We start from the raw sequence: 11,198 nt of genomic DNA, 5'->3' as shown, positions 1-11,198 counted from the left end.
AGCACACTCCCAGGTTCTAAGCCAATACAACTAGGCCACCCCAAGTGGGTTATGACCATAAGTATTATAAGATAGATAGAGAAATTATGGATATGATGAACATGGAATACAAGTATGGTAATGGGTAGATTAAGGTTATGGATATGATTGGAAATGGTATGACGATTTGAACATAAAAATAAAATGGTTACTTAGTAATTTTTGTGGGTTGAGTTGCCATGACTAAAAAAGTTTACTAGTGGAAATATTCATATAATTTAGTTGATGTTATTAAGGCATCATCCATATAATGAGCGCACAAAGTTGATTGCTAGTGTTATCCTTTAGAAAAAAAATCTTATCATTGTCATTATTGTGCACATGTCTATATGACAATATAATAGGTTATTGTAGTTGATACCTTGTAATGTGATCGACTTATAACATATAGACCCTAGAAGAAGTCAAATGGAGCTTGCACGTCGTTAGTGGAAGAATTGGTGGCATTAGATTTAGTCAGTGTCATTGTCATCATGTAGTTCATGATGCATCAAATAGTAAGGAAAGATCTGAGAACCATTTCATTGAGGATTTACGTGAAGGGAAATCGTATATCAAAACAAAAAAAGTGTAACAACTAATATTTAAATTTCCCCCTTTAAATTGGTACGAATGGTCATGATCAGGGATCAAAGGGTTACCTCTTGTATCACTGATCCTTTGAAGTTGAACTCAAAGAGTGATCATAAGTATCGCTTAATTGGCGTCACCTTTACTAAGTTCACACGAATAGAAGTCCTTTAAAGTCAATGGAAAGTTCTCATGTTATGTAGGATGGAAAAAAAAATTATATCTAGGTCTCTCATGTCCATTAATGTGATTTGTGGAGCACACATCGACCAAATTTATGTTTGTTCTGTTATGAACAATGTTTGAACGACAACCAAGTACTCAAATCTACAATAAAGCACTCGACCTAGGACATAGAACTTAGAACTTATTCTTAAAGTGGCTCATTTAACATGTGTGAGTTCAATTGGATAAAGATTATGTTTTTAAGTTAAAGCAGTGAGGTAAAAAAAAGTTGGATTAGGGTTTTTAATCAAACTCTATGAGTAACTATGAATCAAAGCATGAACATGAATTAATTTTATATATAATAAACTCATCATATGACAATTAGTTCTTAGTATGATTTTTGTTGTTCATTCTTACACTCCAAATCCAACGTTCATAATGAAACCGCGAAAAGAATAAAAGCGATGTGGTCCCCGCCAACATCATCAGTGGACCCCACCTCGAATTTCAAAATTTCAAATTATTCCAATTCCACCACCTCTCGTTAAACCGAAGAGATAAACACCAAAACCAGTTCAGCAACATCATTCACATTAAACGTCGTCGTTTTCAACTAAGTGAATTCAGAGAATCTAGGGTTTTGTAGAAGATGACTACAATGGAGAGTTTGATTGGGTTGGTGAATAGAATTCAGAGAGCTTGTACTGTACTTGGTGACTATGGTGGAGGTGATGATGGGAACACTTTCTCTTCTCTTTGGGAAGCTCTTCCTTCTGTTGCTGTTGTTGGTGGTCAGGTTCGGTTCTTTGAATTAATCTCTTCAATTTCTTGTTGAGTTTTGCTGTGGAGAATGAGAAATTTATGTTTTTTAATTTTTTTGTTAACGGATATTTTTTTGTATTTTGTGTTTGTTTTACTTTATGTGGTGCTGAGTTTTCTTATTTTGTATTTACTCGGTTAAATATGTTGTTGATTCTTATAAAACTATGTCGACATGTGTCAATGTCTGATACCGGTACATGTAATTACATTCAAATTCAATTGTTTGGTTCTGCTTTGACTAAGAATTGATTTTGAGTGAATTGATTTTGACTAAAATTGAATTGTAGGTAAAGTGATTTGTGTTTGGATGCATTCATGTAAAAATGAGTAGAATTATAAATTTGTGTGTAAGAATCAAAAGCTACAAATCATAGCTTCAAGTAGAATCAATTCTACTCGAAAGCAACCAAACATGTCAGAATCAATTCGACATCTCTAGAATTAATTTTGACCCCTCTAGAAGTGTTTAGTGTCTGGTGTCCGTGTCTATGTGAGTGCTTCATATGTTTTTAGTCTATAGATCTAAACTTGAACAAAATTTATGTAGGCACTAAATGTGAAAAATTGGGAACTTTATAGGACTAAAAGAATATTGAACCATTTGTATGTGTGTCTGTGAGTGTGCAATTTGAGCTGAATTCAGGAAGTGTTCAGTTTTGGAATGTTGTTCGGTAATTAGTGATTTTTCACTTTTTGGATGGGTGGGGGTGGGGGGGTATGAATGCTTGAAAGTTGAGGTGGAGAAAATAGAACTAAATTGGATAGTTGAAATTAGTTTCTTTTCGTTTTTGTGTTATTATTTTGTTTTTGTTTTTTTGTACTTGTTCAGGATTAGCTTCTACCTCAACATGGGTTTTCACCTGAAATATGAAATTTTGTTTCTGAACTTTCTTATTATAAGTTTGTAGAAATTAAAGGGTATATCTTTTTGAAAATTGAGCTGTAGAAGTTGATTTTAAGTTAGGAGGATAAATATTGAGAGTAGCCAATTGTTAGAGTACTCGTGAATAATGTAAGATTATCTCATTTTCTTTACTGGAAGGACTTTATAGGTATTATCGAAAGTGAATATTGGTCCAGTTATGAATTTTTTATGTCTCGTTGTTTTTTAAGTAGAGTAGAGCTCAAGAAAATAGTTCTGACTGAACTCGAGATTTTTTTTAACCCGGTATGTTATGAACTTTGAACCTTTTTTCCTTCAAGTCTTGTAGATTTTGGGCAAACTTCCAGTTTACCATTGCATGATTTTACAATGTTATTTTCCTTTTTTGTTTCTTCCGTGTGGATCAGAATTTCCATTTTTTCAGCTTTAATGCTTTTGAAATTTGTTTGCTGGGTCGGGAGGGGGGTTGTAGAAAAAAAATGATCCAATTTTTGGGGATTTTCTTTCATTATTGTGTATTGGGTTGTCTGAATTTCTGCCTGTCTTAATTTCATTTGAAATTTGTGCAGAGTTCAGGGAAGTCTTCAGTTTTGGAAAGCATTGTTGGCCGTGACTTTCTGCCTAGAGGATCAGGTTTGACTTTTTATTTTAATTTTTCCTCAAATGATTAATTATGGTTTGGCTCATTTTGTTTTTTGGTGTGAATGAATTGTAGGGATAGTGACGAGGCGTCCATTGGTATTGCAGTTGCATAAGATGGAAAGTGAGACACAAGAGTATGCTGAGTTTCTTCACCTGCCAAGGAGAAAGTTCACTGATTTTGGTACGAAAGTAACCCTCCATACATATACCGTAAAATTGGGTTTTATGTTTTAACTAATGATAGGATAGCTTCTGTTTTCTGGTTGGCTGTAAAAGAATTATTGATGTGTGTTACTATCTTCTGAGTAGTGTCTAAATTTGGGTGTAGCTGGTTCTTTCGCGAAACTAAACTTTTTAACTACAGTTAATGTTGTGCTTTTCTTGTGTCAACTTTACTGGGCATTTTCTATTTGACATTTTGACCTTAATACTATTTTTTTAATGTCTCAGTTGAAGATGATTAAGTTGTTCTCCTGTCGCATGAACCCTTTTCTTCGGTTTTATATTATATGTTTCCGTTGTGGCTTTCTTTCTGTCAATGCTGCTCTTCGGAAGCAGTGCTACAGCTACTGCTAGAGCATCTCGGTTTGAATATGACTGGCGCATGGCATCATACAATATATTCTAAAAAAACAAGTCCTACAATAAATTCAATTTCCTGTTTCTATTCCTAATATTCATAATGATGAAAAATCAATTTCAAGATCCAACATATTTGATTGTTTTTACGGCAACACCTCATCCTTGGCTAGAAATTTATCATGAGATAACCGTTACACTGCCTATTAGTTTACTATTTTTAGGATTTTGTATTCAGTTGATCTATTTTATGTTTCTGTATCATAATATATAGATGATGTTCACTACAATCTGGTTTTCCTATTGCAGCCTTGGTACGCCAGGAAATTCAGGATGAAACTGATCGAGTAACAGGGAAGACAAAACAGATATCTCCTATCCCTATTCATCTTAGCATCTATTCTCCGAATGGTGCGTTTCATCTGTTACAGTCTCCTTTTCTTGTGAGAGCTTTTAAAGCTAGAGGGTTTTTTTGTGTAAATTAAAATTGATTACATAATATAGTTTAGAACTAGTTTTACATATATTTAGCTTGTCTAAGTCTTGTTTTCGAATAATTTTATGATCTTATATTGTCTGAGGTTTGAATATCATCAGGGTTATTGCAGTATTTGTATTTAGTACTAGACGTACTTAGCCTAATTATTAATAGAAATAGGATCAAAATGGTAGCATTTGGTTAGTGCATCACAACAAATTATCAATCATATAATTTCTTGTCAAGAGTCTTTCTCTCTTTTACTCCTTTTTGACTTATACTCAAATATTGACAATTGAGAGCAAAACCTGGTTATTTTTAGACCAAATTTGCGGTATATTTATTTTCAACTTCTTTTGACTTAAAAACTAATGAAATGAGAGCTGCTAGTTTTCTAAATTTCAAATGACTAGAAAACCTGTAAGATTTTATAAGTCAGCTACATTGCAGCTGTTTATCTATTTTGGAGATTGCGGAACGGAACCATTCATAATTTTGTGGTTGAAATAAATTTTTAATTACCAAGTGTATTCAAATGTGTATTCCTTTGCATTATTATTATACGGCACGTAATGAGACTAAAACAGCTGACTTAAAGCTTCTTCTTTTTGTCTTTTGAACAGTTGTCAATCTAACCTTGATTGACTTGCCCGGCCTGACTAAAGTGGCTGTAGGTATGATTTGTATTTAATTGCTAATTAAAAATCAACTATTTGGATGAAATGATGATTTTTAGTTGCTAAATATTCATCACGTTTTCAGAGGGACAGCCCGAGAGTATTGTTCAAGACATTGAAGCTATGGTCCGATCTTATGTTGAAAAGGTAAAATAACTTCTTCAATATAAATTATACATATATTCGTTTGATCGCAATCTGTTTGCTTGTTTTTTTATCCTAATTGGACTACAGAACTTTGGGTTTAAGCATCTTCTGTTGTTGGATATGGTATGCTGATGAGTTCTCTTAAGTGCTCATTGAACTTAGATGGTTCGCCTGATCTAGGACAACCACCCTAGCCCTAAATTTCGTGTACCAGCGTAAGCTACAGCAGTGAATAGCACCGTATTGAATTTGATACAAGCCACTATGATTTTTACATCATAATGTGATTCACTGTTGTGCCTTGCACATATTGTGCAGTAAATATGTCCGATCAAAATTCCTCAGATAAAGTAACAATTAAATTTTGAATAACATATCTGCATTTCATAATAAAGTCAACATAAACTTTTGAAATTTAGGATGCAGATTTTTGATAACGAGAAATTAAGGAAGAAGGTATACCACGGGCTGTCAAAAGTGCACGATCCTCAAACGTGAGCGTTACAGTGTGGCTGAGACTCTGCCCAAAAAGATTGTTAGGGCTAGAGCTATCCTTTCTCAATTCAAAAAGCCACCATTTCCTTGGTTCGAACTGCCTGTAAATCACATTTTATGGACATTTTCTGTAGTTTTAGACAGACTCACATCTGTTTTGCAGTGCCCTTTCCAACTACACAGACACTTTATCTTACTTTGCTCCTCCCTTTGGCTGCACTTCTCTGACACCTCTATGCATTTTCTGGCTGAATTCCAGCAGCCTGGTGGTTTTTCAGATAAGTCCTGTTTGATCCTCATGACTCGTTTCCGGCCCCTGTTCCAACATCTCAGCCAAAGCAAAATATCAGGTCTTAGGAAAAATGAGAGAGATTGTGGTATTGACTTGTTTTTAGCGATTCCTTTAGATTAAACTAGGATTTCTGGATATAATTATGAATGTGCATTAGTGTGTATGTGTGACTTATATTTTTTTGCAGTGTCCTTCATATTGAGTATAGTTACCACTCCACAATCCATTATATCGTTTTTCAGGTCAACTGCTATGACACATCATGGACCTTTGTCTAGGCTCGACACCATGTTATGTACACCCAGATGATCTACATCTAGATATACTAATGGATGTGAACAATTTTTTGTGTGTAGTGATTATGTAAAGAAGACCTATTATGCACCTGAAGTTGTGAAAGCATGATAAACCTATTTTGTATGACATGTATGAATGGGTAACAATAATATGTATGTTAACTTCCTCATTTCTTTCAGATCTTTAGAATCAGCAGGTTGTTTGTGATATTATGATGCTCTTCAAGTGTACTGCTTCAGTCCTATCATAACTTATCAGCTTTTCTTCATCTGCCTTTCTTTGTACTCAAATATGAAAGATTAGATGTTCTTTTCTTTTTTTCATTTAAAACAAGAGCACATTTCTTTCGTACATATATATTACTTCATTTTCTTTTTCATTTAGTTTGTATACCAACAGTTTGAAATATCTTTTTTTAAATAACATTCCTTCTGCAATATTTCTATTGATGAAAGATAAGCAGGCTTTTTGATTTCCATGTTGATTTAAAAAAAAAATTACTACATCCCAAAGGTTCATATTTGATTTATTTTCAACATCCTAATTCCATAATTACTATATGTGGTTTACCCCAAAGGTTCATATTTTCTTTTTGGGTTGCTTTATTCTCAACAGCCCAATTCCATCATTCTAGCAATATCTCCAGCCAATCAAGACATAGCAACTTCTGATGCTATTAAACTTGCCAGGGAAGTTGATCCAACAGGTGCTTTTTAAATGCGTTTTTTAATGGTCAATTTTTTTCTTGCTTGTTCATAGTTTTGGACTAAAATTCTGGTCTAATGATCACTCTAGGTGAAAGGACATTTGGAGTGTTGACAAAGTTAGATTTGATGGACAAAGGAACTAATGCTTTAGATGTAATTTTTCTCTTCCCCTCTTGTTTGGGTTGATGCTGATTCCCTTAATGTTCATATTTGAAATGCGCCTGTAAAATCATGTAACTTATTTGTTCCTGTTATCCACTTTTATTCCCTCAAGGTCCTGGAGGGAAGGTCTTACCGTCTGCAACATCCCTGGGTTGGCATAGTAAATCGGTCTCAGGCGGAGATCAATAAAAATGTTGATATGGTTGTTGCTAGACACAAGGAGCGTGAATATTTTGCAACCAGTCCTGATTATGGGCACTTGGCCAATAAAATGGGTTCCGAGTACCTTGCAAAGCTTCTCTCAAAGGTTTCCTTCTTAAGCATGTTCTTTGCTAATCTTTTATGAGATGGATTATCATCTTAATCACATGAGCTTATTTCTGTAGCACTTGGAGTCGGTAATTAGGGCAAGGATACCTAGTATAACATCTTTAATAAACAAAAGCATTGAGGAACTTGAATCAGAGATGAATCATCTTGGGAGACCTATTGCTCTTGATGCTGGGGTGGGTGGCTTGTACTTTTCACGATTTCTTTTTAAGTGTAAGGTTCTTATTCTGATGTCCTCTTGAATATTTGCTGAATGTTACCTGCTGTTTCAGGCTCAACTATACACTATCCTAGAACTTTGCCGTGCATTTGAAAGGATATTCAAGGAACACTTAGATGGAGGGTAAATATCTTTTATTGTTTTCTTCTTTTACGCCGTTTTCTCAACTGGAAGATGCCATGTCCTATCAAGGTCAAATAGGGGATGTAAATACAAACGGTGAAACTGTAATGTGGAATATAAGACCATTCTTCAAAAATAAAAATTGCTTACGTATCACAGTAGTAAATCATGATTCATGTCAAATAATAGTGTGTCTATGATGGTAGACGAGTAGGGCATTGTATTGTGAAGGTCTGTTGGTCATTTGCATTGTGTTTGATATTGGAGCTACTATGGCATGAATTTTGATGGTAACACAGCCCGAATCTTGAGTTGCATTTGTTTTTCCAAAATTGTTACTCTGTTCTTCTTTTTTACAGAACAGCTCTGTTTTTCCTTCACTCATATGAATAATGTGCTTTGTTTTGTATCCTTGAACCCATCAACCAATATATATGACTTGCAGTAGATCTCCTTCATGCTCCTCTAACAGAACAGCCTCTGCTTTGTTTTGCACAAATTATTGAATGCAGAGGGCCAAGAAAAATATTTGCCTTATGTCCTGAATTTACGACCCTAAAAGCTTAAGTTGTAGTGCAAAGACATATGAATGGTGTTTATATTATAAAATTGTGATACACAGTCTCATACAAAAACCCTTTGTTTTGAAGTATGGATAATATACACAGACTCACTCACTAGTTGGTCTTAAAGGCTCTGATATAATTTCTTGGACCACAAACTCAAATGCTTAAGCTGTACGAGGAATGATTTTACATTATATTTCAATCCCTTAAACGCTGCTCTGTTTCATACCTGCTTAACAGTGTTTTTGTCCTCAGTAATCACTTCCATACCCAAAAACCTGGAATTCCAGCCGATTTTCGATAGCACACAATAATGCTGGTAATGCAGTGTTGCTTTGTGGCCACTGGCCAGCACTTACGATAGATAGAAACTTAGTCATGGAGTGTATTTGCATCCCATCTATTGGCTTGAAATCACAGTGACTCCTTTCAGCTGTTGTGGCTGTAATTGGAATACAACCTTTCTTCCCTCACCCCACAATCATCTTGGCTGGTGGTTGTTTCTGTTGTTATTTACTTTTTATGCATGCCATGATTGGGATTTCACAATCTTGCAATAGTGCTTATTCGTCTCTTTAAACTACCTATTCCTTTGTTTGTAAATTGTTGTATAAAGCGATGATGAAATATTGTGTACTACCTGAAATGTTGAATGGTCTGTTCTACACTTATGCTGAAGAAAAACTATTTTAACTAAAAGGAAACTTTTGAATTTGATGCAGTTTGCTTACTGCATAATGTAAAACAAGCTTAACCAAGGCAATTTGAAATGACTGTTTTTGATGTAAGTTTGTTATCATTTGTGAACTGGTTGGTAGGACTTTATGTTTACACACAAATTTCTTTTAAATCTTTAGGCGGCCAGGAGGTGACAGGATATATAATGTCTTTGACAATCAGCTTCCCTCTGCCTTACGAAAGCTTCCATTTGATCGTCATCTTTCTCTCCAGAATGTAAGGAAAGTGGTGTCAGAGGCGGATGGTTATCAGCCTCACTTGATTGCCCCAGAGCATGGTTACAGGCGCCTCATTGAGGGGTCTCTTGGTTACTTTAAAGGCCCAGCTGAAGCTTCAGTAGATGCTGTAAGCAATCTTATTGTCTTCTCTGATTTTTTATTTTCATCAACAGTTAAATAATTGGGTAGGCTGTTCTTGATTTTTCTGTAGGTTAATTTTGTCTTAAAAGAACTCGTGAGGAAATCAATAGCTGAAACTCAGGTAACTTTCAGGAGTATATTTTGTACTTACCTTGTTCATGAAGTGTTTTGTGGAGATACTGACATGTGCCTGAGCAGGAACTGAAGCGATTCCCAACTTTTCAAGCTGCACTAGCTGCAGCGGCAAATGAGGCTTTAGAAAGGTTTCGTGAAGAAAGTAAGAAGACAACTCTCCGGCTTGTAGATATGGAATCTTCATATCTCACTGTGGATTTCTTCCGGAGATTACCTCAGGAAACGGAGCAAGCTGGAAGCCCTGCTCCTCCCTCAAATGTAGATCGATACGCAGAAGGTCATTTCAGGAGAATTGCATCAAATGTGTCGTCTTACATAGGACTGGTGGCAGACACACTCAAGAACACAATTCCAAAGGCTGTTGTTTATTGTCAAGTCAGACAAGCAAAACAGTCTTTGCTTAACCATTTCTACGCACAAATAGGGAAGAAAGAGGTAATTTTTCTCTTGATTTTACTTTGTGTCTGTTGTTTATTACTTTATTTCATATGACCATGATTGTTTGTGTCAAAATTTACATTGTATACCAAATCAATTTTAGTAGTTGTTGACAAGACCGCTTGCTAAGAACTCACTTTTTTTCAACATGGGTTGTGGCAGCTTACCCATTAAGATTCACCCAAATTAACCGTCAAACCTAAGTATATAGTTTTGTGTTGCCTCTGTGATACTTGATTTATTCACCCTTCTCCTTGTTTCGGTAACAAACTAACAATTGTATATATATTTTAAGTCAAGCTCCAGCACCGATCAAGTGAATTTGTTATATGTTTTTCTTTATTTCATGATATAAGCCCATCTTTCTCTAATTTGATGTTTATTGTGAAATGTTGGACATTATTATGCACGTGTCTTACACAGTTTCGATATATCCTTATATGATTTTACCTGGTATAGGGTAAACAACTATCTCTAATGTTGGACGAAGACCCTGCATTGATGGAGAGGAGACAACAGTGTGCAAAAAGGCTTGAACTATATAAAGCAGCAAGGGATGAAATTGATTCTGTTTCCTGGGTACAATGAGCCTAGCTGGATGTCTTCCTCACCTTGGACTAACTGATAGAAATTATGGGTTGGCTTGACCCAATATGTGATTCTGTAGTGTAATGTTGGAGTTAAGTTCTTTTTTTTAATATGTGTTGTGCACCCAATACAGACCAAGATCTTCACTGTGATATGTAAAATAAATTTGCATATTCTCCATGTATTCGATTCTTTGTAGTGTTACATTCTTGAATCTTGGCTATACCATTTATTGGTTCAATCCTTTATTTGTTTACTTTTTATTGAGATTTGTATCTGATTAACAAGTGCAGGCTAATTTGGCAAAAAACAAGACAAAATTCAGAGCTAACAACCACTCAGGAGAAGGATGAAGTCAATTGTGGCAATGCCTCCAGAGAATGTTCACAAGAAAGAGCACCGAAATTGATGCTAAATGATTATTCCATTATGTTTTCTTTGTATGCAAACAAACAATTTATTTATGAACTTGTAAGGAATTCTAGTTTTCTTTAGTCAAATAGCAGTTGTATCATTTTCTAGCTGATAATGATTAATTTATTTAGTTACCCTTTTTTAATGCACCTGTAAGTATTTCCCTTTTGTAAGCATTTCCCTTTTCATGCAAGTTTCCTTTCAAAAACAGTTCATTTAACATACACTAACAGTTACTAACGGATCACTGAATTAGCATCAACACTTCACCACCATGTACCTCTTCAGTTTCCTATTTATAAAATGAGAATTGTTATTTGAATAACCAC

The 11,198-nt window shown here is 34.9% G+C and overlaps 1 protein-coding gene across 1 annotated transcript; it reads left to right on the top strand.

The window, feature by feature from the left end:
• The first annotated feature begins 1,302 nt into the window (after positions 1-1,302).
• Positions 1,303-10,703, top strand: LOC25499913 (dynamin-related protein 1E). The gene is made up of 15 exons (XM_013592986.3): positions 1,303-1,573; positions 3,052-3,115; positions 3,198-3,305; positions 4,013-4,114; positions 4,805-4,855; positions 4,944-5,005; positions 6,705-6,795; positions 6,885-6,949; positions 7,071-7,265; positions 7,345-7,464; positions 7,561-7,631; positions 9,055-9,280; positions 9,365-9,415; positions 9,493-9,864; positions 10,327-10,703. Exons 1-15 carry the CDS (start codon positions 1,427-1,429, stop codon positions 10,453-10,455), a joined length of 1,854 nt encoding a protein of 617 aa, XP_013448440.1. The 5' UTR covers positions 1,303-1,426; the 3' UTR covers positions 10,456-10,703.
• The last annotated feature ends 495 nt before the right edge of the window (positions 10,704-11,198 follow it).

Source organism: Medicago truncatula, chromosome 7, assembly GCF_003473485.1.
Source record: "Medicago truncatula cultivar Jemalong A17 chromosome 7, MtrunA17r5.0-ANR, whole genome shotgun sequence".
NCBI lineage: Eukaryota > Viridiplantae > Streptophyta > Magnoliopsida > Fabales > Fabaceae > Medicago > Medicago truncatula.
Note: the sequence above shows the minus strand (reverse complement) of the source record. Positions and strands in the feature narration are given on the sequence as shown.

Coding starts and splice junctions, on each gene's coding strand:
- LOC25499913 (XM_013592986.3), top strand. CDS start 1,427: ATGACTACAATGGAGAGTTTGATTGGGTTGGTGAATAGAATTCAGAGA. Junction 3,306..4,012: donor GAGAAAGTTCACTGATTTTG/GTACGAAAGTAA, acceptor TTCCTATTGCAG/CCTTGGTACGCCAGGAAATT. Junction 7,266..7,344: donor TTGCAAAGCTTCTCTCAAAG/GTTTCCTTCTTA, acceptor TTATTTCTGTAG/CACTTGGAGTCGGTAATTAG.